The sequence below is a fragment of the Pelodiscus sinensis genome, chromosome 21 (assembly GCF_049634645.1).
Source record: "Pelodiscus sinensis isolate JC-2024 chromosome 21, ASM4963464v1, whole genome shotgun sequence".
NCBI classification, from domain to species: Eukaryota; Metazoa; Chordata; order Testudines; family Trionychidae; genus Pelodiscus; species Pelodiscus sinensis.
This window is the reverse complement of record NC_134731.1, coordinates 9,565,831-9,592,093: the sequence shown is the minus strand read 5'-3', so window position 1 is coordinate 9,592,093 and position 26,263 is coordinate 9,565,831. Positions and strand designations below refer to the sequence as shown.

The 26,263-nt window shown below is 45.0% G+C and overlaps 2 protein-coding genes across 7 annotated transcripts in view; both read right to left on the bottom strand.

Moving 5' to 3' along the window:
* Positions 1-570: 570 nt before the first annotated feature.
* On the bottom strand, positions 571-6,906 carry MRPS23 (mitochondrial ribosomal protein S23). The gene is made up of 5 exons (XM_075904804.1): positions 6,746-6,906; positions 6,449-6,625; positions 3,276-3,353; positions 2,709-2,832; positions 571-1,086 (listed from the first exon to the last, which is right to left on the bottom strand). Exons 1-5 carry the CDS (start codon positions 6,787-6,789, stop codon positions 925-927), a joined length of 585 nt encoding a protein of 194 aa, XP_075760919.1. The 5' UTR covers positions 6,790-6,906; the 3' UTR covers positions 571-924.
* Positions 6,907-19,513: 12,607 nt separating this feature from the next.
* CUEDC1 (CUE domain containing 1) overlaps positions 19,514-26,263 on the bottom strand; it is a 168,613-nt gene continuing 161,863 nt past the window's right edge. For all 6 annotated transcript variants that reach the window (XM_075904801.1, XM_075904798.1, XM_075904803.1 and 3 more), the window contains exons 11-12: positions 25,246-25,316; positions 19,514-24,400 (exon numbers count right to left, since the gene is read on the bottom strand). In XM_075904801.1, coding sequence (XP_075760916.1) covers positions 25,249-25,316 — 68 coding nt within the window. In that variant the 3' untranslated portion in view covers positions 19,514-24,400; positions 25,246-25,248. The remainder of the gene's footprint in view (positions 24,401-25,245; positions 25,317-26,263) is intronic.

Sequence of the window (26,263 nt, the reverse complement as noted above, 5' to 3'; positions counted from 1 at the left end):
TGTCCATAGCAATCCCTGCTTACATGAGAGCGCGCGCCCAGGGAGGGTGGACGCTATCTTTCAAAAAAAAAAAAAAAGGTGCATAGTTTTTCGATGCACTTTCGCAGTGTGAATGCTCTCTTGTGCAATTAAGATTTTTTTGGAAAATCTCTTCCAGAAAAGGCTTCTTGTGCAAGAAGCCTATAGTCTAGATGTAGCCTAATTCTGTGTAATCTTGCTCTTTCACTTCAGAGAAGGTCACCTACAACCTTACAGAGTTACAGCTAGAAACCATTGCAAAATTACATTTATGGGTAGTGTTATGGTTTATGAATATAGAAAGTAGTGAAATAAGAGAATGTAACTAGAAGACTAACAGGGGCCCTGTTTAATTTATAGTTAAAAAGTAGGCTCTACTAAAAGTTCAAAGATGAAAATCCAAAGTCACTGTTTCATGCAGGTATTACAGCAGGTGATGCTATATAGCATACACCATTTCTATAGTAAGCCAAGAATTTTTATTTAACAATGATGAGTCAAATCACAAAACCATTCACCCTATCTTGTGAGAGAAGCCCCATCACAAAGAAATGACACACTTAAAGTTTAATTAAACGTTAATTAAAATTGCTAATTGTTTCATTATCTCTCATGCATTTTTTCATCACAAAACACAATTCATGAAAATAAATCTCAGGACCTTTGTAACAAAAAATTATTGCCATTTAACAAATGGAGAAATTGAGGCAGAAGCGTTAAGTGCCTTGCACAGGGTTACAGAAGGCATCGCTGCTGGACTAGATCACGTCTCCCATGGGTAAATATCTTGTCATGAAAGGGTTTATAGAGTTTGGACCACTGGCATTCAACAGTTCCGAGGCCATAAACATGTAACATTATGTTACAACACAAGCCAAGACAATAGAGCTGAGAAACGTAGAACTCTTAGGACAAAGGATTTTCCTTCTGCACGTCAGCTGATTCAAGATGCTCCTCCTCCTGGTCTTGCTTCCGTTGCTGCCTCTCTTTTGCCTCGAACATGGTTTGAAGATTCATTTCTAACCCAAGATCACTGGTTTTGGTCTTTTGAAGAGTCTGTTGTGCTACCTACAGTTTACAGGAAGATGATCACCATAAATTGCAGCTATGAAGAGCTCTGTCTCGCCCCCTCAATGGATTAAATTGGGGTGAGGAACCTCAGGCCCAAGGGCCAGATGGGGCCCCCAGGCTTGTCTGGATCTAACCCCTGAGGTCTCCCCCCAACCCTATGGGGCTGGAGCACACAAAATCTACTAGGCTCTAGGAGCCAAAATCTACAGAGCCCCTAGGCTTTGGTGTGAGGGAGAATTTGGGGAGTATATTTCACAAATCAGTCAGGGACTGATCCAGTGATGGGTTGCTTTTTTTAATTTTGTTTCTCATTTGTGTGCAGTCACTGACCCAAAAAAGGTTCCTGCCTTTAAATTAAATGAAAAGTAGAAGCAAACTCTGTGGTCCCCCCCGTGTGGCCCAGAAGAGCCCAATGCATAGACGCTTGAAGAAATAAAGTGTCAAAGCTATCATTTACTATCATCTTCATAAGCAAAGATATACGGAGACTCGAGATACTAAATGTGAGAAGCAGAAAATGTAGTTAGAAAGCGTTGCCACTAGGGCTGTGAAAGTGTAATTGTTTACATTACATGGTTAAAGGTGCATGGATACACAAACCCTCCTTCCCCAGTGGAGGCAGTCCCATGGGAGCCAGTGTTAGGGGGGAGATGGGTTTAACTGAACACATTTTAAAATCCCTAGTTGCCAACTTTCTGGGCTCTGGGAAAGCCTGATTTTTATTTTATTTTTTTGAGAGAGAGAGAAATAGCACAACTAAAACTAATTTCTCCTCTTTCCAATTTCCCCCCCCCCCCAACCCAGCAAATTTTTTCCCCTTCTTTGCTCTAACTTGAACCACATCCTTCTCCCTGCTCAATCTTTTGCAGAGGAAAAACAATGCTGATTCTCAGTTTACCAGTCATAATTATATCACAGCCATGTAGTGTAGGATGTAGTCTATACGTACATTGTTAACATATACATTCTTATGAAGGCCTCTCGTTTATTTTCTAAGTACTGTATGACAAATACTTATTTCAACACTGCTACCTTTTACAAGCACCACAAGCACTTAATGTAATAGGAAGTGATACATTAGGATTACCTTTAAAATTAAATCTACACTATAATTAATGTGTTCTCTTTAAACTACTGTGGAATGGTAGGAGAATTTTTTTTTTTTATAATAAATTAAGAGTAGTAAAAATATTTTCCCCTGAAATGTATTAGTATGTTAATGTATACATCAAAGGGAAAGTAACCCTTACTGTTCTTTAAAGGCACTGTTTGTAAAAAGGTGCTGGCTTCAGAAACTTGGAAATTGAAATCCTCCATTCAACTGAAGTGCAAGTTTCTGTCACTGTTCCAAAAACGTACCTCACTCATGACATGGTATGACCAATTCTATGGCAGAGAGGGGAGTTAATTCTCCATGCCTAACTCAAATCTTGACTTTTCAATTCTGCTGAAACTTTCAAAAAGAGTGCCCAATTCCTGCCAATTTACACAGGCTCCCAGATGGCATAAAATAGTAAAGTCTTGTCACTACTGGCCTGAGATGCACATAAACTAGTGACCTAAAAAGTTGTTCTGTACCAATTTGCCAGCCACACAAGTATTTTTTAAATAACGCATACATTTGCTGTTCCTTTTCTTCGTAGAATGATCCCCTCTGCTAAAAGCTGATTTCCTGTTTCTTCAAACAATTTTTCTGGCTCAGTTTTTCCTTCTTTATCCAGTTCAATAAATTTCTCAACAAACCTAGAATTTAAGACATTTGTTACATAAGCAAATAGTAAAAACTTGAACAACAAATGGTCCTGTAGCACCTTAAGAGACTAACATTATGAGCTTTTGTGGGCAAAACCCACTTCTTCAGATGAATGGAGCAAGGGGTCCAGGGGTGCAAATAGTAGCAATGTTAAAATGTTCAACTGCTTAGCAATTTTGACTTTGGTCTCCCTGCCCAGCCCCACCACAGCCTGTCCTACAACAGTTGGGGTTGCTCTGGCCTGGTGCATCTGGCCACTGCGAGAGTTCACTGGCAAGGGCTGGCTAACCAGTAAGCATACCGGTAAGCTTTATGTATACCAGTATGCTTATCAGTTAACATCCCTAGCAAACAGAAGCAACAAAACATTCTTATTCCATCAATTAAGCAGATGAAAGAGCTAATTCTAGATTAATTCTAGCATGCATCTTACCTTTGGCAGGTGGATTTAAAGTTTAATTGTGACAGTTCAAAGGCTTTTGGACCATTCCCATAAGCTTCATAAAATTTCCTATTCAATAAAACACAGTTTGAATTTCTCATTAATCCATGTATAGGTAATAACTTCACCACCAGAACTGAATGGACATGCAAAGCCAGAAAGCACTTAGTTTAGGGGAGGGCGAAGATGATTTCCCTGACTACTACTCTTCACACTCACTATATTTTACATTTATATACTATTTTTTATTCCAGCATCTCAAAAGTACTTTAACATACACTTTTTAATACATTATTACACATCTGTGAGGCACAAAAATATCACTTTTTTAAAAAGTGAGTTAACCAAAGCACAGAAAGGTAAAATGACTTGCTGAAGGCCACAACAAATTTGCAACTATGACAGGACTAGAACCTGGGGGGTTATAATTTGCTCTGAGTATCCTGGTATAAACAAAACCCTGCAGCAACTGATACTCGAATAACTACTGTACTAGTTCTTGAACATTTGTTAACTGTTACAAGCATTCTGTTGACCCAGTGCTTCACAAGAGCTCCAGGTGTTTAGATTAAGGCTGGTTTACAGTGGTTTAACTAGTGCCAATTCAAAGTGATGATTTTTAGGTGTACACCAGTGATGATAAACACATCCCTGCTCCATCACAAGACAGGGATCATGGGCAACAATTGTCCTATTGTAGAACTGAACAGCTAAGCACATAAGAGTTAATTAAGTATCCAGAAGTAAACAATGGTTAAAGAACAGTTGTATTTTTCTCCTAATCTATCATTTTAAGCAGATGTGCACATAGGCCTCGAACCAGAAAAAGGCGATTTTAGAAAATCTAAACAAATAAATAAGTTTCACAGGGCAGCCACGGATCCAGTAAGCTATGTTAGCAACCCCCTCTGCAGTCTACTGCAAATTTCAAAGGGAAACTGAAGCCTCTCCTGGGTGTCTGGGTGTTAGGGCATAGATGAGGGATGGCCAAACTTAGTATAGCAAAATCCAGGTCTGTACACAGAGGTCCCCCAAGTGAGCATGAGGGGGCTCCGTGGCCACCTTCCTGATGGTCCGTGGCTTAAGCTCAACTCCCCTCAGTGAGGAGCCCTCCCAGTTTGCCTCCCTCCCCACCCCCACACAGTTGGATCACTAGTGCCGGCTTCTCCCAAGGGAGTGGGGGAGCCAGTACTCCAATGGAATCTGGCCAATGGAAGCAGCAGGAAGTGGTGCCTTGACAAGTAGGTGCCCCCCACATCTTCATGTCCAGACCTCCGCACCCCAGCTCCTCACACACCGTGCTGAGACCCTACACCCTCCCCCCCCAGCCAGACACCCTATCCCCATTCTATTCCTGAACCCTCCCTCCTAGCCCCACAGCGAACCTTCCCTTTTTCTTGTCCCCTCCCTGTGGCCAAATACCCTACTTTAGTGGTCCCCAACGTGGCGCCCGCCGGGGCATTTATGTTCACTCGCCGAAACATCTGGGCTGGCCCTGCCCCCGGCGTGCGGCACATGCGTGGTGCCGGCCCTGGGCGCGTGGTGCATGGGCGGCCCCTACCCCGGGCGCACGGCACATGCGCGTTACTGGCCTTGAACTCAGGGTGCGTGGATGGACCCCACCCCCGGGCGCACGGCAGCCACGAAAGGTTGGAGACCACTGCCCTACTCCTAGCCTGCTTCTGAACCCTTCCTCCCATTCTAGAGCTTGCACCTGCACCCCAGGTCCCACCCAGATCCTGCAACCCCATTCCTCTCACTGGCAGCCCTGTCCCACACATTGAACCTATTTTCGTCCCAACCCCAGAGCAGGTCGCGGAGTGTCCATAATATCCACTAAACCTGGAACCCAAGAAGAGAGGAAGAGTAAATACAGCCTATAGGAAGGCCTGAACCTCAGTGCTCTGTGTGACTCTAGTGCCAAAAGTGAAGTGTCTCAGTTGAGGGCCACATCAGGGATGGTTAGGGGGTTTTGGAGGGTTGTTTTGTTTCTCACTTGTGTAGTCCCCAATTGATTTTTCTGTAGGTCAGTGGCCCCCTGACCCAAAAAAGTTCCCCACCCTGCCATAAGTAAAGAAAACATAGGAACCTTTTGTGCTGGACATAAATTAATGTTTTACTTTCATTAAAATGAAGTCTAATAAACTGAGATGAGAAAGTTAAAGCACTTAGTCTGTTTAATAACTTAAATTAATATTTCCTTTCTTACTGGTTAAATTAAACCATTCACCTTAGCTGCAGCATTAGTAAAATAGCTCAGGAGAAATTATGTAATTAACAGCAAGTTTCTTTAGCAAATGGTAGTCCGTGGAAAGGTTTGCATTGAGCCAGCTGAATCATGGGCCAAAAAGTTTGAGAATCACCGTGTTAGGGGGTTGGGAGAGTGCTGTGTAGCAGGAGGATGGGCTGGTGGCAGCAGGGCCGGGAGAACAGTACCACCCACTAACTCCAGAGCAGCAGAAGCAGGACCTGCACTCATTCTGCACTGAGTAAATGGAGCGGCAGCAATCAGAGGCAGCAGAGGGCCATAACGATCCCAGAAGGTAATTTCTATTAAACCGTTGTTGCTGTGTAAGTGTTTAGTATGTGATCACAAAATCACTCACATTTTTCATTAAACAAAATACAGGACTATGTAGCACTTTAAAGACTAACAAGATGGTTTATTAGATGATGAGCTTTCGTGGGCCAGACCCACTTCCTCAGATCAAACAGGAAATGGAGGAAGTGGGTCTGGCCCAGGAAAGCTCATCATCTAATAAACCATCTTGTTAGTCTTTAAAGTGCTACATTGTCCTGCATTTTGCTGCATTGTCCTGTTTGTTGTTTCAGCTGCACCAGACTAACACGGCTACATCTCTATCTCTATTTCTCATTAACCGCTCACTGCGTGACTATGGGGAACTCCAGACGCCGAGGTCCACATTGACAAGCCCCCCCCCCCCCCCCCATAGAAATTCCTGCCACCCGCCTGGGCCGAGGTCGGGCAGGTTTCGGGGTTTCAGTCCCACCACGCCCCGAGACCCTCCTGCTTGGCAGAAGCCTCCCGCCTCCCCCCGCCCCCCAGCAGAGGCGGCCGAGCCCCCGGGGAGCGGAGCCCTGTCGCGGCAAACGCGCTGCCTGCGGCTCCGAGCCGAGGTCCGCCCCCGCCCCCGCGGACTCACGCTCGGACCGCGTCCTCCGGGTACAGGACGGGCGGGATCGGGTCCGTCACTTTGCCGTAGCGCGGCCGCGGCTCGCGGTAGACGGGCTCGCGCAGCGGCGGGAAGGCGGCGTACACCTCGAACCACAGCGGCTTCTGCGCCTCGGCCAGCGCCCCCGAGCGCATCAGGTCCCGCGTCCTGGTGGGGCAAGAGCACGGTGAAGGCCGGGCCCGAGAGAAGGGGCCCGGCCCGCGCGTGGGGGGCCCGGCAGCGGCCCGCTCCGCCCTCCCACGTCACAGCCTCCAGTCCAGCCCGTACCGGGAGAACACAGTCCCCAGCTTCTCCAGCCGGCTCCCCGCCATGCCGCTTCCGCACGTCAGGCCTCCCCTAGCAACCACGGCTCCTCACAACCAGCCCGCACTTTTACCCGGAAGCGGAAGCGAGTGACCGAGCTGACGTCAGTCCGAGAGAATGCCCGAGAAGGCGCCAGGAGCCGATGACCGAGCAGAGCCCGAGGCGGATGGATGAAACAGGCGGAAGCAGCCGATACCAGAGCCGGGCCGGGGGATTCCCCGCAGCTCCCCCTGCCGATGAGCTGGAGGGTTGCAGAGAGCCCCTGCTTCAAGATAAACTTAAAGAACAACGAATAGTCCTGCAGCCCCTGGAAGACTAACAAAACATGGAGATGGGAGCATGAGATTTGTGGGCACAGCCCACTTCTTCAGATGGCTGGAGTGCTGGAAGTCTAGAACCAAAAATAAATAGAATCATAGAATCATAGGACTGGAAGGGACCTCGAGAGGTCATCGAGTCCAGCCCCCCCGCCCTCAAGGCAGGACCAAGCTCCGTCTACACCATCCCTGACAGATGTCTATCTAACCTGTTCTTAAATATCTCCAGAGAGGGAGATTCCACCACCTCCCTTGGCAATTTATTCCAATATTTGACCACCCTGACAGTTAGGAATTTTTTCCTAATGTCCAATCTAAACCTCCCCTGCTGCACTTTAAGCCCATTACTCCTTGTCCTGTCCTCAGAAACCAAGAGGAACAAATTTTCTCCTTCCTCCTTGTGACACCCTTTTAGATATTTGAAAACCGCTATCATGTCCCCCCTTAATAGGGGAGGGGGAGAGGAAAAATATGGGAAGGGGGGGGAAGAAGAGGCAGTGAGTATATAAATATCAAAGGGAAAGCAGAGCAGTATGTAACAGGCCAAACGGATAGTCTATAAGCACCTAAAGTCTAGATCTGTGGTTCTCAAACTTTTCGGGCTCCGGAGCTCTTTACACGTGTAAAAATGTACGTGGAGCCCCAGCAGTCCACTGATTGTACATGTTGTACCTATCGATATTTCCAGTTTGTCAACCTCATGGAGCTCCTGGAGATGTCTCGCGGAGCCCTCGGAGAACAGTTTGAGAAACACTGGTCTAGATAGTTAAAAGAAGTAGATAAGAACCATTAGTTAGCAGTTAGAGAGGAAGAATACTAACACCAGATTCTACACTGACAACCATTGACACCTTCGTTGGTTGATAGTGTCCCAGCCATTCAGACTCTTGGCATGAGAATTAAACTGTTGACTCAATTGCAGTTCCAACCCTTCCCTGTGTATTTGCAGTGGGTCATTGCTGGTAGTTGATGGCCTAGATCATATTACTCGATGTGCAGTTAAATGAGCCTCTGATTTGGTGGCGTATGTGGTTGGCTCCAGTGATGAATTTGCTTGTATAGATATGTGGGTGGAGTTGGCAGCACTGTGCACCTGATTACAGAACTCTGCGGCTTTGTCCTTGCCCACAACTACTTCCAATTCGGAGACAATTTGTATCTTTAGGTCAGCAGAACAGCCATGGGCACCACAATATGCCAACATCTTTATGCCAGCAATGCCCCACTGTAATATATATTGGACAAACTGGTCAGTCCCTATGCAAAAAGTATCAGAGGGGTAGCCGTGTTATTCTGAAACCATAAAAACAACGAGACGTCCTGAGGCACCTTATAGACTAACAGATTTACTGAAGCATAAGCTTTTGTAGGCAAAGACCCACTTTGTCAGATGCATCTGATGCATTTTGCCCACGAAAGCTTATGCTCCAATAAATCTGTTCCTACGGGAAAGAATCAATAGACACAAATCAGATATACATAAAGGGAATATACAGACACCTGTTGGAGAACACTTTAATCTGCCTGGTCACTCATTAAGAGATCTTCAAGTTGCTGTTTTGTTACAGATCAATTCCATAAGCGAAATACACAGGAAAGGGTTAGAACTACAATTCATTCATAGACAGGGCTTGACAAACTATGTAATCTACTCACCTGTGGCGAGTAGATTACAACCTGGAAGAGCCGGGTTCGTGCGATCTGCCGCGGCTCGGCGAGCCCTGTTCATAGAAGCCCATTTGCTATGGCAAGATTTTCTCTCTCCCACTCTTTCTTTCAGATCCTATGCACATGTGTAACCAGTACATGGCAGGTTTGAATCTGGGACCTTAAGAGCTTAATATAAGAGCATCTATAGCTTGCGTTAGAAATCCAGCTACTGCTCAGCTTAGGCTGTAGAGCTCCCTTGTTCTTATCTCTAGCTGTAAGTGGTCTAAATACTACTGCATGGGACAGTGAACCACACAAGGTGTGTGGGTTACACATGCATACACACAATTTCTTATCCAGTGCGCACATGATTTTGGATCCTGTCCATGCATAAACAATTTCTGATCGTGCCCACATAAGCTCTTTAAACCAATTCCTTCAGCAAACAGCTGGGACAAGCCAGTGCAGTATGGGCTGTAGCTGCTTGCAAAAACAGCTCCAGCTGTGGGCAGAATGATCAGCCGGAGCACAGAGGACTATTGAGTAGTAATAGACAGGACAGGGAGCTTGCTGTTATAGGACTGGGTTGTCCTCAGAAAAGATGATCCCCTAATTCTAGCTAAACTAAATTAAATGTATGAACTGTAGAGGGTAGAATGGCCCCAGGTACAAACTAGAGCAGCCCCAGGAGCCAGTACAGCAGCTGCAAATCGCTGGCACTAGTTCCCCAACATATCCCTCTGTTCCCTGCATGCAGCATGTCGCTATACTGGGGATCAGCAATCTATGGCTCACTAGGGAGCCAGGTATGGCTCTTTTGGAGCTCAAGCCCAGCCCCGCCTTGCTGCTCCAACAGCAGGGAGTCCATGCTGGCGCTACAGCCTCGTGTCCTCCTGCAAGATTAGAGCACCAGCACCGGCATCCTGGAGGGGGGAGAAGGAAGGGAGAACCCTGAGTAGCCAGAAATGAAGTGCAGAAACAGCTGTTCTCCTTCCCTGGCCAGGGGAACAGTAGCACGCTGACGCACTTCCTGGAGGCTCTCCCCACTGCTCCAATAGCAGCAGGGAAAGCGGTGCCTGGAAGCAGTGAATGGCATGAAAGGTAACTGCCCACCCAGTTCCTCATGCCCAGACTCTGCCCCCACAACCCCCTCATGCTGAGAGCCCACACCCCCAGCCTGCTCCTGCCCCCTCCCCTCTGGCCAAACATCTACTACCACCCTGATCCTGCCCCCTCCCCAGACATCCTAGCTGCCCCCAGCCTGCTCCTCCACCCTCCCTTGCTCCTGCCTTCTCTCCCTGGCCAGACACCCTACTCCCAGCCTGCTCCTGCACCCACCTCCCACTCAGACCTTACACCCTCTCCCCCTCTTATACCCCCATCCCTCTCCCACTCACTGGCATCCCTGTTCCGCACACTTAACCCCTCATTTTTGGCCCCAGTCCAGAGCCTTAGGGGGCCCACAATTTCATTAGCCCTGGAACCCCAGAAGAGTAAATCTGGCCTACCTACGGCCTTGAACCTTAGTCCCCCCTGCCCCTCACCCCATCATAGGGGTAGAGCACCAGGGGACTGTCACTTGGGTGAGTCAGTAGCCCCCAACCCAAAAAAGGTCCCCCCCGCTATAAAGAAAGACAATGTTTAAACCTTTTATGTTGGATATGACATATACTTATTTCATGTAAAAATGAAGCCTGGCCAATAAGCCCCCAATTAGGGCCCAGCCCCCATCTGGCTGCAGCATCATAACAATCCTGCACCCTCCCACACTCAACCCTAAACCCATCCTATATCTGAACCCCCTGCCATAACACTCCTGCACCCCCTGAAACTCCTGCACTTACCACATACCCCAACCCTGTGCTCATCATACACCTGAACCCCCTGCCATGACCCCTCACTCACAAATCCCCAATCTCTGGCATCCCCACATCCCCAGTGTCCTACCATAACACTCCTGCACCCTCACATACCCCGACCTTGTGCCGAGTTCATCATACACTCAAACCCCCTGCCAAGCCCCCACACAGCCCAACCCAGACTCCTGCACCCTTACATCCCCAAACCTCCACCATAAGATTGACAGAAGACAGCCTGAATGTGTGCATGAAGCTGGATTTGGCCAGCTATGATATAAACTCCAAAAAAAGTTTGAAAAAACACAGCAGCAGAAGTCCCATTAAATAAAGTCTGTGAGTACAATGTTTCATTTATGCTATTATTCATCATGTCAATTATCAATAATATTAAGTTGTATATTTTCAGTTATGCAAATGGACATTCTTATATGGCTCTTTGTTGACCACTTGTTCTGAATTTAGATGTAGTTTGGCTCAAAAAGGTTGCCAACCCCTGCACTGTAGCAGCCAAGGGTCTGACATAGGGCTGTTTTGGAACACTTGGTAACAGGGCTAGTCACAGGAGGAGCACTACCAGCTTTGCAGCCCCTATTCATACGGGCTGATATGATTTCATGGGCTCCCAGAATGTTAATGGCACTTACGGCTTTTTATTCGGAGGCTGCGGGTCCAAATCCAGCTCTACAGGGACAGAAAGTTCTTGTCATACTATGACCAGCGTGAAAATGAATTGGCAGTTACTCAAGGTGCTACCCGCCAGGTGTCCGCATCACAACACTTCCATCCAATCAATTTTAATTAGCATCTTTTGGGGCACCCTCAGTAAAGAGGCTGAAGATTGAACAGGTGTTGGGAGATTTAACACTCCTCCTCCTCCTCCCTGCACATCAGGGTTAGGGCACAGGGGCAGTTCCCATGCACTGTTACAGTCTCAGTGCCATCAGCTTTCACATAACCTCAAATCAAAACATTAAAAAAAATATTAAGCCCCATACTGTAATATTTATAAAGTCAAAGAATCCTCTGAAAAGCTCAGCTGCTCTGCCATGCACATACACAGAGGAGAGGGCACAGGAGGACAAATGCAATCAGCACTACTAGGACAGCACGCATTAAATAGGAATTTCTCTGGCAGTCTAAAAATAGCCGAGCTGGGGCTTGTTGCTCAGTCAACGTTGTGATTTGTTTCTAATTACATTTTGTGCCTATGATTAAACATCCTAAAATATCTCCTGCAGGGAATATAATTTCAGCTGCACCTTGCCTTGCCTTGCCTTGATCACCCTTCCATTCCACATATAGAGCTTTGTTGTCTAAACAGTGTCTCTCATGGGAGGGAGGGTGGGGGAAGTGACTCTCTTCCCTTATTACCAGGCTGACTCTGAGAACCAAGCATTGTGGTGCTGAAAATAAATCATGCATACAACGTAAGGTGATTTCTTTGGCAATGGCAACTCATGCAGTGAGAAGCCAAGACAGAGTTGTATGAATGGTTGCATCTATACTGCACCGTTATTTCAAGATGACTAGCTTTATTTTGAAACAACAATGTGAGTGTCTACACAGCAATTCCATTATTTCAAAATAATTTTGAAATCACAGACGGCTTATTCAGAAATCTGTAAACCTCATTCTACGAGGAATAACGCCCATTCCAAAATAGCTATTTCGAGATAAGGCGTGCGTAGATGCTCCACTACTGCTATTTCGAAATAGCCCCTCGCCAGGGCCATTCTGAGTTCTTCCTTTCCAGTGCCTCCTAGGGCTCTAAATTGAGATAGCATTAGGAGAGCCTGCCTCAGACTAATTTTGAGGCTTCCCTGCAGTGTAGCTGTGCTATTTTGAAATAAGATATTCTGGAATAACTATTCTGGAATACTTATTTTGAAATAGCTGTGCAGTGTAGAAGTACCCAATGACTGAATGTTACACTAAGTGTTGCACTATTCTAGTGACATGTTTCAGAGCGGTAGCCGTGTTAGTCTTTTTCAGCAAAAACAACAAGGAATCCGGTGGCACTCTAAAGACAAACACGTTCATTTGGGCATAAGCTTTCATGAGATACAAATCACTCAGTGCTTTATCTATTGCCAGCAATGCCTGGTGATTGCCATTTCCTTAAGCTATTCAGCTAGTGCCCTGGAGTGCTTGATGGTTAAAAGAGGACATGTCACCGAAAATCAAATGTAACAATTTTTCAGAGGCCCCTAAAGTTGCACTTGTGAATTTTTCACACACCTACACTTGAATCTGCACATGTAGCAAGATGAGATGGGCCCATTATACACCTGAAACCCCTGCGGGAAACCGCAATTTGCAATCACAAAATCAGCAGCGAGTGTGTTGGTGCAGTTTTTAGTTCTTGCACCGAGATGGTGCAGACAGAGCCATATGCCTGTAGTAAACTCCACTGATTGCAGAGTTCGGCTGACGCTGAACACTTCGGATAATCCCATCCTCCATTGGATGGCCTCATTTTTAAAAGCACCGAGCATGTGATGTGCAGCACTTGAAATGAATGCAAGCTCCAGGGTGGACAGCAGAACAGATATCGCAGGCCCATGTGCTATCTTTGTACAATATTGTTTTAGTTATGAATGGTTTATGTATGAATGTGTTCAACTCCATTGGGTAGGGGGTTATCACACCTATTGCAGGAACAAAAACAGATGGGGGGAAGAAGATGAGTCACGGAGACTAAAACTTTAGAGAGAGTCCACCTCTAGACTGGTTTGAGATGATGTTTCAAGAGGAGTTTTCTAGACATTGGAGACAAAGAAAGGTCTTTTGGTATAAATGGCTGATCTTGAAGTGACATGAGACCTTTTTGATCCAGCAAACAGACAAGACCTTCTGTTCAAGGGCCCCATCTCTTATACAAAGGTTGGAAAGAATTTGGCATACTAGGGCCCCATAACCTGATGGTTAATTCCTGGCAGGTTTAGTGTAGGGTTAGTTCTGAGGTTTGTTTTTATTATGACTTCTCTGTAATGCTTTTACCTTAAGAATAAAGGTGCTTACTTAGAAAGAGCTGTATGCTAACTTGTATCTGCTGGCAGTCTGCAGTTCAAAGCCCTTGAGGAGAAAGCAAAGTCCAGGTGCTGGCCTTTAAGCAAATTGGTATGTGGAGGATTTCACATGGCTGGGAAGTGGGTCAAGAGATAGGTGGTGTCCGGAGACCTGAGACCAGACTGGGCACTGTTGAAGTAGACCACGAGGCAGGAGATATAGACACAGTTATCTTTACACTGCGACAGGCAGCACCTTTGAAAATAAGGCCACTTACATGGATGCGTAAATATAGACTTAGGTTCATACTTCCAAAATTCTTGGCCGTAAGAATTATTGTCAGTGAAGACAATGAAGTGTCTGGGTCTAGCAAACTCCCAGACTTGAAGCCAACTGTTGTAGCCACGCCATATCCGCCAAACATATGTTGAAATGTACTGAGGCCTGTTGGACATGCCTGGTTTATGACTGATTTGTTGAATCTGTTGTGCTTTAGCCTGGTCTGACTCCAGTCTCGGCTGGTGGATGATGAAGAGGGACATCCAAGCTGAAGGGCAGGCACAATCCTGGGCAGAGGGTCACTCGTATAATTTTTATCTCTTTCCTTCAAAAGGATGAGTGCAAATGAATGAACAGGAACTGTGACAGGCACGAAATCTTCCTCCTGGGAAGAGGACAGATCTGAGAGTGCAAGAGCACAGCATCCATATGTTTGGCAACTTACACAAATTAAAGTCCTTAAGCTCATACCATATGTCCGAGAATAAAGCCCAGATGGCTTCAGAATCATGTAGCCTTGCTGAGGCTGCAGCTTGCTTAATGCTGCTCTCTCACTCCACACACACACTTACTTCACATTTACCCACACTTCATGGTGCCCTCCATATGAGGGTCTGAGTGCATTCAGATCTGTGTTTGTTAATACTTACCTAGGCCACTGAGAAGTCCCCTATTACAGAGAAGGAAATGGAGGCCTGGTGAGGATAAATACTAAATTAGAGGCCGCACATATCCCCAGCGTAGCCAGAGGCTGTTCTTGTTTTTGTTGCGCTATAGAGATTAGATCTGTGGAGTCAGAGTCATTAATGTTAAAGGCCATTATGTCTACACAGACCTGCTTATTTCAGTACTAGGATCAAGCGACAGCAGCACATGCTAGGGCCAGTGGACTCTACAGGCCACACATCCGTTATTACAGTTGAAGGCGGCTGTCCATTGCTCCAGTTTAAGGACAACTATTGGACAATAGTTAAGCCTGGGGATCTAAACTAAAAGGCCTGGTTCTCTGTTGCTCATTGTCACTTCCCCTCTTTGCACAAAGGTAAGAAAGGATATGAAGCAGTAACATTTTGCATGCTCTTTGCACAAGTACAAAATGACCACCTTTGGGGCTAAACCAAGAGAATTAGGCCTGCCTGTTATGTGGTATTTTCTTGAGGATGAGTGGTACCTTATGTTTCCACCATGTGGCAGCAGATATAACATTTAGGCTGTCCGAGGCTGGCTCATCCAGCTTGATTTTTTTTTAAATTTAATTTAATTGTGTTTAGAAAAGCTACACCAAGGTTATCTGCTGTGCATAAATAACCTTCCCAGTGTTCCAGTATTTCCAGGAACCTGACTTCCAAGAAAGAGAGATCAGGAAGTAATTTGTATTTATTAGATACATTCCTTTGTTTCCCTCTAATTATGGATGGGTCAATTCAAAAAATACACTTGGTAATTTCAGACACAAGATATTCAATTCCTCTTCAAGTTTTATAAACACAAGAGGCAATACATTTGCCTTCGAGATTGTCCTCAAGCAACAAAATTTGGATCCAGATCCAAAACTGCCTTAATCTTTACAGTAATTTGGATGCAGTGTTTTGGTTGGGGACTATTTTATCATCTCAATTCACTCTTTGCAGGAGAATAAACTCCCCCAATTAGAGACAGAGAATGAAAAAGGGAACTACAGAAGGTGACCCCAGCACTGTGTTCATGGTGACACTAAAAAAATAATTTGTACAACTCCCAGTTCCCACTATTTATAACTGTAGTGTTAGTGGGTTAATGACAGGAATTACTTGAAGCAATAGGAAGGTTATACTCACTTTTTCAGCCCTCTCATGCTTTTTAAAAGTAAGAGAACACATAATGTTTTATCTAGCACTTTGCTTCCATGAATCTAAAAACACTCTCTCATGAAGAAAGTTTCACAACTCACTGGAAAGTTCACAGAACCTTATTTTAGCAGCTGTACACAGGGAACACCCAGGCAGAGATGCAAAGTGATTTGGGCAAGGTCATATAGTCAAGTCAGTGGCAGAGCTCAGAGCAGAACCAAGACCCCCCTGTTGTAGCAGCCTTGGCTCTATCCACAGCTCCAAGCCTGGGAAGATCTTCCTAGCAGCAATAAACTCTGAACTAATTATAGCAACTGTCTTTGGATACCAATTAGGTACATCTTATGCATAAATTCTTCACTGACTGATTGTTAGTTGCCAGACTGAATTCAAGGGTGTTGCTGTCTCTTGGCTAAAGACCTGTCCAAAAATAAATAATCATCATTGGCCACTACAGATTGGCCACTACAAGACTATAGAATCCCAGTCCTGGCGAAGAACCAACATCTTTAACAGTGAGGGCAGGTGGGGAGAGGGCTAAAGAACAGAACACACACATGTAGTTTGGGGGAACAAAGGCAAGGCCAGACGAGGCAAATAGGCTAACACATCATGACCTACAATAGCAGGAACATAAGAATAATCCTACTGAGTCAGACCAAGGGTCCATCTAGCCCAGCATCTTGTCTTCTGCCAGTAGACAATGGCAGGTGCTTCAGAGGAAATTCAGAGAGAGCTCTGTTAGGACAGTGCTCTTAACCAACGGCCCCCTCCACAAATGATAATCCATGCTTGTTAATGAGGATACCTTAAACATTGGTTTAAGCCTGGAAGTGCCGCTCAGAAAGATCCAGTGATGTTTTGAGTCTACCTTGCCACCTGTAGAGTCCCCATCACTGTGATCCAAGTGCCAATATCACTCAGGAAGGGAGCTCAGCGCTCCTGACTCACTGGCTACTGTTAGCTCTGGAGCAGTCTATTTATCCTGCACCTGAAGCACAACCTAGGGTGGTCTCAATGGCCAGTTAACGCTAATAAGTTGGCATTAGAGCCAGCAGCGGTGCGCCAATCCACCTACTGTATTGCGGCCTGCAACAGCTGACTTAACCAGATGCATATGAAAGCATGCCAAGTAAAAGCAATATCTACCTCTCCACTCATCCCACAAATAATCCATCAAAGACGCAGTCTTGATTCAGGTCTTCTGAACAAAGGCCAAACTGCAAAAAGTTGTCAAGTTCAGACTCAGCTAACCTCATAACGTTAGATTTATAGTCCTTCGCCATGTGTTTGGTTCTGGCCATTCATTTGTCATCACATTTATAGGAGAATGTATCTGATCACCTGAGCCAGGCAAAAATTTTCCTCCACAAAAGTGGGCCAGAAACACAGTGGGTGTACAGTAGCAAAGCTCCACTGATGTGTTATGTTGATTTAAATACACCAGTTGAGGATCTGGCTTGTAAATCGCAACTCCCCTGATTTCAGGCTTTATCCCAAACTTGACACAGACTAGAACTGAACAGGCATTCCAGGGCCCAGTTGTGAGCCACATGGCATGTTTATGGCAAAGAATCAGAATCACGGTGGATGTGCAGAACAGCTTCACCCAAATTGGCTGTTCCACTTCAGAATGTTAGATGTTAGCTGCCAGAACTCCAAAGGCACAGACTGGGCCGAAGTGTAGAAGCTGCCACTCGATCCGAGGAAGTGAGATCTCCATGCTCCATGTTGCTTTAAAGTCTCCCTTCAATACCATTTTGCACTTTGAGACATCCTGCTCCAGCCAGCGAGTGGAAATATGTGGTGTTGAAAATTAAGAACACATATTTCAGAAATAATGCTTTGTAATAAATGCATTCTTTTTCCACTAAGACGACAATGCGAAGGAGCCTGAGTGTACGTTTGACAGATGTGGAGGAGTTGGTGTACTCCAGACAATGAAACACTTTAAAGAAACGGCACACATTTCATCCCAAGAGACTTCTCATTTTCAGCATTACGTGGTGGTTTTTTTTTTTTTTTTTTTATAAATGCAGTTCCACATTTAATGTAGCTGACTGTAAATGTGCTGTGAGCTTACACACACATAGTTGGTGTCACAACAATCCCTGAGCAGCTTGGATCAGCATTTCTGTTAAAAAATAAAGCCCAGCTACAGAAGATCTGCTACTGATTTCAATGGCTAAGAATTCCATCTAATGCCCATTGAACTTATTGGAATGACTTGTACTGGATCAGGCCCTAACTGCGTTCATATGTCAGAGGGTGTGAAGGATACACGCCTTATACACTAGAACGCAACTGACAAGATCACCCATTTTCTTAGTGTCTCCTAAAGTCAATGGGCCTGACTCTCCTACCCAAACCTGTGCAAAACTCACGTGGACAGGCTTTGCACAGGGCTAGGGTGTGGTGCAGTCCACCAGATTGTGGTGAACGACCAGAGATGTAAGGCCCCCTTACTCACCTGTAAATCCTGACTTAGAATTTTGGGTCCAAGCAAAGTATGCACTGGTAACTTACTAGAAGTTAAGTCAATGCATGCTTGATATGGAGGGGATGTCCATGAAAGGAGCAGGTCTCAGGACATGTGGCTTCCTCTTGATCCTGCAGTCACTGCCAGCTGCTCCCCTCAATACCAAAGATGGAGACAGGTATATTGCAGGAATTGGCAGTGGGCAATTGGGTCCACAGGCCACACTTGTTGGACTCCGAATACTTCAATCTCTTTTCCCCTCAATATAAAGTTTTAAAATTTTCTTCTTGACCCCATGATCCAAGCTTCTTCACAAAAAGTGTTCTTGAGTCATGGCAAATCCACGGCCACCACAGCTAACATTAGCTCTCCCTGCTCCAATATGCTATTCCTGCAAGGTCAAACAGCAAAGCATTCTGAGTTTTTCTGGGGGAAGGAAGAGCATGAAGAGCTGCTTATGACAGATCAAATTTTTTGGAAAAGCTTTCCTTGCTTCCCACATTTGGGCTTTGGCTGGTTCCCTGAGTGCTTGTATAATGCTACGGAGATAGAATGGCACAGAGAGGTGATTTTATCACCTCCCATTCCCCATTAGCTGACCAGACATTCAGTTTAGGACCCACTGAGAAATTTTCCATCTCAGCCTTTTTAAAAGCAATTTGGATTTTCAATAAAATAAAGCAGTGGTTCTCAGCCTAAGTCCCAATCAGAACAGAGCCATGCCCACGTGACAGCCTCAGGATCATATAGACAGTATAAATGTTTATGATGCTGTCCACAACTGATAGGCAGCCCACAATAGTAAACAGAAGGAAAACCACTGAAACAAAGTTTTACATGAAAAACATCTGGTTTCTGCAGAAAATGGAATTTTTATCAGATATTCAATTTTTCAATAAAAACTGAAAATTTTCAATTTGGACATGCTCCTTAGCGCTTCTTGAGAGTTTTAGTGTTGTCACTTCTTACCCCTTTTCTTTAGGTCAGGATTCCCAGACAAATTACATCTCCCACAGCCAGAGATGGCCACGATGCCCTGCTTCTAAACTTCAACAGGGGAAAACGGTTCATCACGGGAAACATAGTTTAAAAATATCAATTGGAAAAAAGGTGTCATTTGCTGAGCAATTGTAGTTGAAATCAGTATTTCTTTGGAGCCACCTACTGGACTATGCACTACTCGGTCAGCACAAGCAAGGCGATATCAAGCCCTCAATTTAAGAGCTTGTCATTCTGTAACAGATGAGCCACTCAAGGCAATGCCTAGAACTGAGATTTAAAAAAAATCAAAAGCAAAGAAAACCAAGGCATTAAGAGTACGACATGACTTTATTATATGAATTACTATTAAACATCTTTAAGAAAAAATACTTATAGAAATAAGTTCTAAAATAGCAACACTCACGAACGTCACAGAAGTCGTTTTTGGTTTTTAAACCATTTTGTACAGAAGCGATACAAACGTCACTGAGTATTGTACATTTTGATAGAAGAAATGCATTTCGGCTTTCAAGGCTGTCTTTGTGGCCTTTCCACTCGTTAGACCTGAATTTTTAAAAGGGGGGGGGGGGGGGACTCCCTTCCTCCTTCCTTACAATGGTATTTGGCGCCCTCAGGACATTTGGAAATGGAAAGACTGGAGTAGAATCTAAAAGGTACATTGTTAGAACATATTAGCTAACACATCCTAAGGGCATGTCTACACTACAGGCTAAAGTCCAGTTAAGCTATACAACTTCAACTACGTTAATTGTGCTGCTGAAGTCGAAGTAGCTTAACTCGGCTTTTGGCGCTGTCTACATAGCAGAAAGTCAAAGGGAGAACACTCTCCCTTCAACTTCCCTTACTCCTTGTGAAATGAGGGTTACGGAAGTCAGAATAAGAAGCCTGTTATTTCAAAATTATTTCAAAATAGTGGGCTTGCTGTGTAGTATTTCGAAATAAGCATGCAGTGTAGACAGTTTAAAAATCCTGCATAGACAAGCAAGAATATTCTGTTCACACTTGCTAAGCTATAAATGTTAATGTTTACATTGTGTTGTCTACACTAGATAATTCATAGCTTGCACTTGTTAGCTACCACGTACTAACACCACACCTGTGGATCCTACTCTAAAAGCCAGAAAGACATGAACCCATCAGCATATCAAATGCAGTTCAAGGAAGTGATGTAACAATATTAATCTCCTCTCGTTCACTGCAATGCTGTCTCTCTAAAACCCAACAAATACTCTTTATTAGGCCTGGTTTTTTATATGCCTCAATGTAGGTCACTGGAAAGTCACACCTCAGTATGGGCTCTATCCTGGGAAGCACTGAGCACTGAACCTCTAAGTGACTTTGAAGAGAGTAGAATAGTGCTTTGCAACCTCTTTTCATTTGCAGACCCCTATACAATTTCTAGAGGAGGTGTGGACCCCTTCAGACATCTCTTGTCTCTATTTTGCTGAATTCTGTTCAGTTTCCAGTCTAAATCTTTTGCGGACCCCTTCAATACAGTCCGCAGGCCCAACCACAGATTGAGAATCATTGGAGTAGAACGGGCCAGCACCTCACAGATGGATTCAGTACATCTCCAGATCAGCCCTAATAGAACAATGAGGCAATGAGCCACCTCTGGATCCATCTCCAGCTGTGCTGCATTAGGCTTTTAAGTATAGCTATAGCCTGAGGTTATATTAAGATGATGACCCTGGGGAACTATGCTATTTGTCTTAGAGGTCAACTCAGAGAGGGACAAATTGTACAAAGCACCAAATCAGCGGACTGTGGTTAACCTTCGTGACTAGATGATGAAATATTAAGCACATCCTGTCCTTGTCTATAATAGGGATGTTACGAAGCGAGTAAATAGCTAATCGTGTAGTCGATAAAATTTCTATCGACTACACAATTAGTCAATAAGGGAGGAAGTCTCCGGGAGCTACATCCCTGCTGCTGCTCTGCAGTTTATATGTAGTAAGAGCCAGGCGGGCAGGCTTAGGCTTATCAGGTAGTCAACTACTCGCATACATCCCTAGTCTATAGTGACTGTTAACACCTTGTACGTTAGCATCAGTATTCCCTGTAAGCTGTGCACTTGTGTGGCTGCTCAGGAGGGATTCAAATGCATCCCAACTGATTAGCAGAGCACCCACAGCTAGGTTTTATTTCTACTGGCAGTGCACATTCACAAATGCCTCAGTGCACAATACAAATGTATTCCGTATGTGGATGGAAAATATCCGCACATGGATGGAAAAGATTAGAGGGAATGTTGGTTAGTATGACTTCAAAAGGCCGTATTGTAATACAACCCAATTTATAGAGAGAGATGAAGATATACTTTATCAGGGTAAAAGATCGCAATAAGCTAGCACTAATTTAACAGCAGGGCAGCTGCTAACATCAACACATGTGACCTGAGGGACATGTGCATTTGTATTTTTCCCTTCCTTTCCACCCCCCAATCCACCAAGAATTTCCTGGAGACCAGAATGTCCTATAAAAATGAATTTTTTGTGGGGACAGACAGCACAGTTTCCTACCAACAAGAGTCTGAGCTTCTGTGTGATCGGCTGTTGGTGCCTTTTTGCATTCATGGAAACTTAGCTCAAAGTTAAGCCCTCAGTAGCCAAGAGGAGTTGGAACTTTTACAAGCTGATCTGATTCCAAGCTTGATTTTCTTCCAAACATGCAGAGCCTCTTTAGGAGAGAGAGAAATAGCCAAGCATTTATTAAAGTAGGAGCCAACTGAGGATAGGAAAAGGGAGGTGGCAGAGAAACAGACCTTCCAATTCTAAGGCGGGGGATAAAAGTCCTTCCAGCTCCAAAAGCTCTTCTGTTTTCAGTGGTAGTGCTCCAGCTTTACCCTTAGCAACCAATATGTACATACATATCATACACACAGGGCCTTACTCTGAACAGTGCTGAGCAGTGCAGTACCCACTGACTTTAAAGAGGCCAGTGGGTGTCTGGCAGCTCCCAAAATCAGGCCTTTAGTCACTTCCTTTCACTGAACAGACTCAAAAGCACATACCAGGAGCCTTATATCTTCTTTGCTGTGGCCGCTTCCAAGCCACTGAATGCTTGTCTGAGCAAGAATGACCTCACTTGTAACTGTTCTAGTCCCTGGAGCAGACAAATTTCCCTTGTCTTTCAGGTTTTACCAAAAGACTCACTGATGCTCCTCTCCTTTTTATTTACTTTTTTAAAGGAACAGACACCAAAAGCAGGCTTCACCTCAGGGAATTGGGATCTTTAGCATTTGAGAACCTGAAAAGTTGCTGGGATCCCAGGGAATCACTGGAGTCCACAACCTGATACAAGCCGGCATGCACTTCCCCACTGTACTGTTTGGTGTTTTTAGCAGTTCATGTTCTGAGTGGGAGGTTGTGGGCACTGTATCACACAGTCAAGGTGTTAATGTAGTGTCCAAAACACACTCTGCCAGAACATGCCACTTCAGCAATAGACACAACACTGAACCTTTCATCAGGTGTCTCCTGAAACTCCATTCCACATAGCGTCAATGTCTTTCTGCACAGAAAGGAAGCAGTGTGTGTGTGCCTAAATCTACTTTTGCTCATCCTTACTAGTTCTGAACAGTGTCTTAAATTCCTCAGGCCCTGCCTTTGTGTTTCCATTGAGCATGAGTAGCTTGACTGAACGCCAGGTGCACGGAACAAGAGCCTCACGCTCAGCAACTTTTAAAAGGAATCTGTCTTGGCACACGCTTCAAAGGCAGACAGATCCTCCAGCAGATCTTGAAAGGAGCCTGTCATGGAGGTTAAGCCTGCAATGTGGGCTTTTGTTGCAAAGCCTAATAGAAAGGCAACGAAAACAGGGTTTTGTTGCACAGATTGCTTGGATCAGTATGTCTTCCTGCTGCTTTTGCAACTCAAACACTGTAGTGTTCATGCTACTGCATGGGACCCACAAAGTCAGTTGGACAAGTCTATTTTCACGGCCCAAGCTGAGAATAAAACCGACAGTACTGATACAGAAAAGAAAACTTGATAGGGGGCGTAATTTCAGATTTAGTAATTGACACTACTGGTAGCAGCACAGGGAAAGAATTTTTTATTTGATTTTTTTTAGACTGAGAGTGTTCTTTTAAGGTACAATGTGCCACCTGATTCCAAGCTCTCTCCTGGAGGAAGGATATCATCCTCACATTAACCAGTGAGCTCTGAACCAACCTCTCCTTCACTTCATGTTATGAGACCTGCTATCAGGCCTATGCTCATATGTCCCTCTAGAGAAAACCCACTTGTGTTTCAACTTAAGGCCACATTCTGATCCTGAAGGAAGTCAACTGTGAGACTCATTCGTATGAGCTCAGAGGTGAACCAAGGCCCCATCTACAGTTCCCTTCCATCTAATCTGGCAAGTGTTTCTAGATGGCCAAAACTAATTGCCTGCTACCTAGAGAGCAGCCAATTGTCATGAACAATACCACAATCCAAATGAGAACCCGTGGGAAAGGTTCAGAGATCAGCAGTAAGAACTAAACAGCTTTGAAATTCAGCCCTCTCCCCCACTATTCCTGCTCTGTAAATTATAATATCACAAGAGCAGCAGCACAAAACTGGAGAAAGTGGTATATGGAAGGAGAAATTAGCCCCAGCTCAGTATCTAGTTCAAGGCATTTTTATCAATGCCTGAGGCAAAGGTTTAATTCAATGTGAGAATGCCTGGCAGAAGAAAGTCTTTTCTTTTTTAAAAAGACAATTGATATCACCCTGTTTATTACATGATTTAGATCCTGGCTGATTACCCCTTAGTAACAACAACAAAGAACAAACAACATTTTCAGGTCTTTTCTGTGCGCATAAAGTTACATCAGATTGCTACAGTGATATGTTTAAAAATGGGCAAGCCAAGGCCCAGCTTTTCAACGTATTATTGTTATTAATTCATATCCAAACCGAGTTTATATCAAAGAGACGGGGGATTGGCCATTATTCTCAAAAGCTTGAAATCCATTATCTTCATTGCAGTGACTGAGAAAAATTCAGATCAGCTGCTGATTTTTGGCTGGATAGGAAAGAGGTGTTTTCAAACCCGCTGGGAGGAAAACATTGTGCCTCACTTTAATACTTGTACTTCAGAAAGGATGCCAGCATGGGGAGCCAAGGAAATTGTTTTTTCTTTGCAGCCATCTTCTCCTTAAGACTTTCACAAATAAAGTCCAGTTCAGGTAATGGATCTGGGATCTAAAAGAGAAGGATGGGGAGGAGGAGAGGAAGAATGTATTCAGTCAAAGCTGCTTCATGCATGGTTGCTGAAACAAAGTCTGTCAGTGTGCACTGGATGTTTTTAAACCAAGCCATAAGGAATCAATGAACTTGATACACAGAACAGGCAGGCATGAATACTGAAGCCTCTGCATGGTTTTAATCAGCATCCGCATGCTGTGTCCACCCAGATACGTTTTCCATGAAGGACAAAGAACAGGGAAGATTTGGCCAGGCTGTTTCTCTTGCATCCTTTAGTTCAAAGGCTAAAGTACCTGTTGCTATCCATACAGCAGCTAAAAAAAGGACCTGGAACGGCAGACATTACGTACAGCAATGGCAGAATTAAGTCCTCGTGGGTGACACTCACCCCAATGCAAGCCCCATGTGCAAGCCCCATGTGCAAGGCTTTATGCATGAAGACCTACCGAGATCCTTAACACGTAACACAAAGAACTCACACATTGGCATTGTGAATTTCACCCAGTGTTGTTATCAAGGATGTTATGGGGTCAGTGCTATCAGCTGTAGCTGAACAAGAGAAGTAATCCATCCTGCAAAAGCCAGGGAAGAACAGCTGATGCCAAGACAATACCCTCTGTTTCAACTCTGTGCCTGAACACATGACTGGAGGACCAGAGAGGTTGCCATAAGCTCAAGCCATTTGTTTTCACCATGACAGCATGCAAGGGATCTTTGCATTTTCTTAGGCTGGCACTTTGTCCATTGGCCCCAGTGTCTAATCTACACCACTCAGCTCCTGGAGAAAGCGGCGGAGGGATGGGCTTGTAACTAACCACACATTATCCTACAACACTTCTTACCATTTATTGTCCTTCTTTCGGTATCTCCTCTTCCTCATGTAGTTGCTGTCTTCTTGCTTGGAAATCCTCATCTGAAAGGCATTAGAAAGACCTGTGTGGTCAAACGTCAGGAGATCCCTTCCTGTATCTAAACAAGATAGGTGGCAAAGCTGCCGCAGTCTCAGGGGACTGGAAGGGCCTGAGAATTGCAGAAGGATATGGGTGCCAGTTGGTTTAAACCCGCCCCAGGCTAGCAGTGAACAAAGCAGCAGTACTGATGGATGGCAGTTCAATGCCCTATGTGAAACGAGTAGGTGGGTATCAGCCTATTTCCTGGGCAGCTGCCACCTTGGTTGGCTGCCTCAGCAGATGGGTCTTGGTCTGAATGGGCTATGGACTCTGTGCCGTCCTTACACCCACTGCAGTGCTTGTCCTGTGTCAGGGTAAGGGGTTACTGCTTTCATGCTCTCCTGTAGACAAAATGAGGACTCCAGGTTTCAGGCTGTCAATCAACTACCGTTCACCACTGGGTTACATTTCTGTTAGATCTCTGTATCCCTGTTGCAAAGCCACAGCGAATACTACCCGCCCAAGCTTACCGAGGGTGTTCCTGGCCCTTGGGGAAGGAGGCTTCACTTCCTTTTACTTGGTGATCCTGTCATTCAATAAAGAGCTGAACTAACAGAAAGCAGAGGCCTGGAGAGCCAGAACACATGGGGAAAGGGGACCGAGAAGAAGAGCCTGCTCAACCCAAACCTTGAGGAGCTAACAAATGGGTGGAGAAGTGTCCGTTGCACAGTACAGGGTCTGAAATGAGGTGAGATGGGAGGAGTGTGGCTCCTGCCCCTGGCTTGGGGAGAGTTTCCCCTTGCTGTTCCGGGTGCAGAGAGAGCAGCCCCATGCCTGTTTTAATCTACATTAGCCACAGAAGTGGTCCAGGCCTGCTACTTGCTTTGCGTTAGGAAAAGGCGAGTCAGGGAACAGGTTCTGAACATCTAGTGTAATGGGTGAGAAGGAATCTGCAAGGCAGGAATCTTGA

Bases quoted from the DNA above. Each gene is read 5' to 3' on its own strand.
- MRPS23 (XM_075904804.1), bottom strand. From the start codon at position 6,789: ATGGCGGGGAGCCGGCTGGAGAAGCTGGGGACTGTGTTCTCCCG. The intron at 6,626-6,745 runs GTACGGGCTGGA...TTGCCCCACCAG, and splicing joins CTGGGGACTGTGTTCTCCCG to GACGCGGGACCTGATGCGCT. The intron at 3,354-6,448 runs GTGAGTCCGCGG...TTTATTGAATAG, and splicing joins CCGGAGGACGCGGTCCGAGC to GAAATTTTATGAAGCTTATG.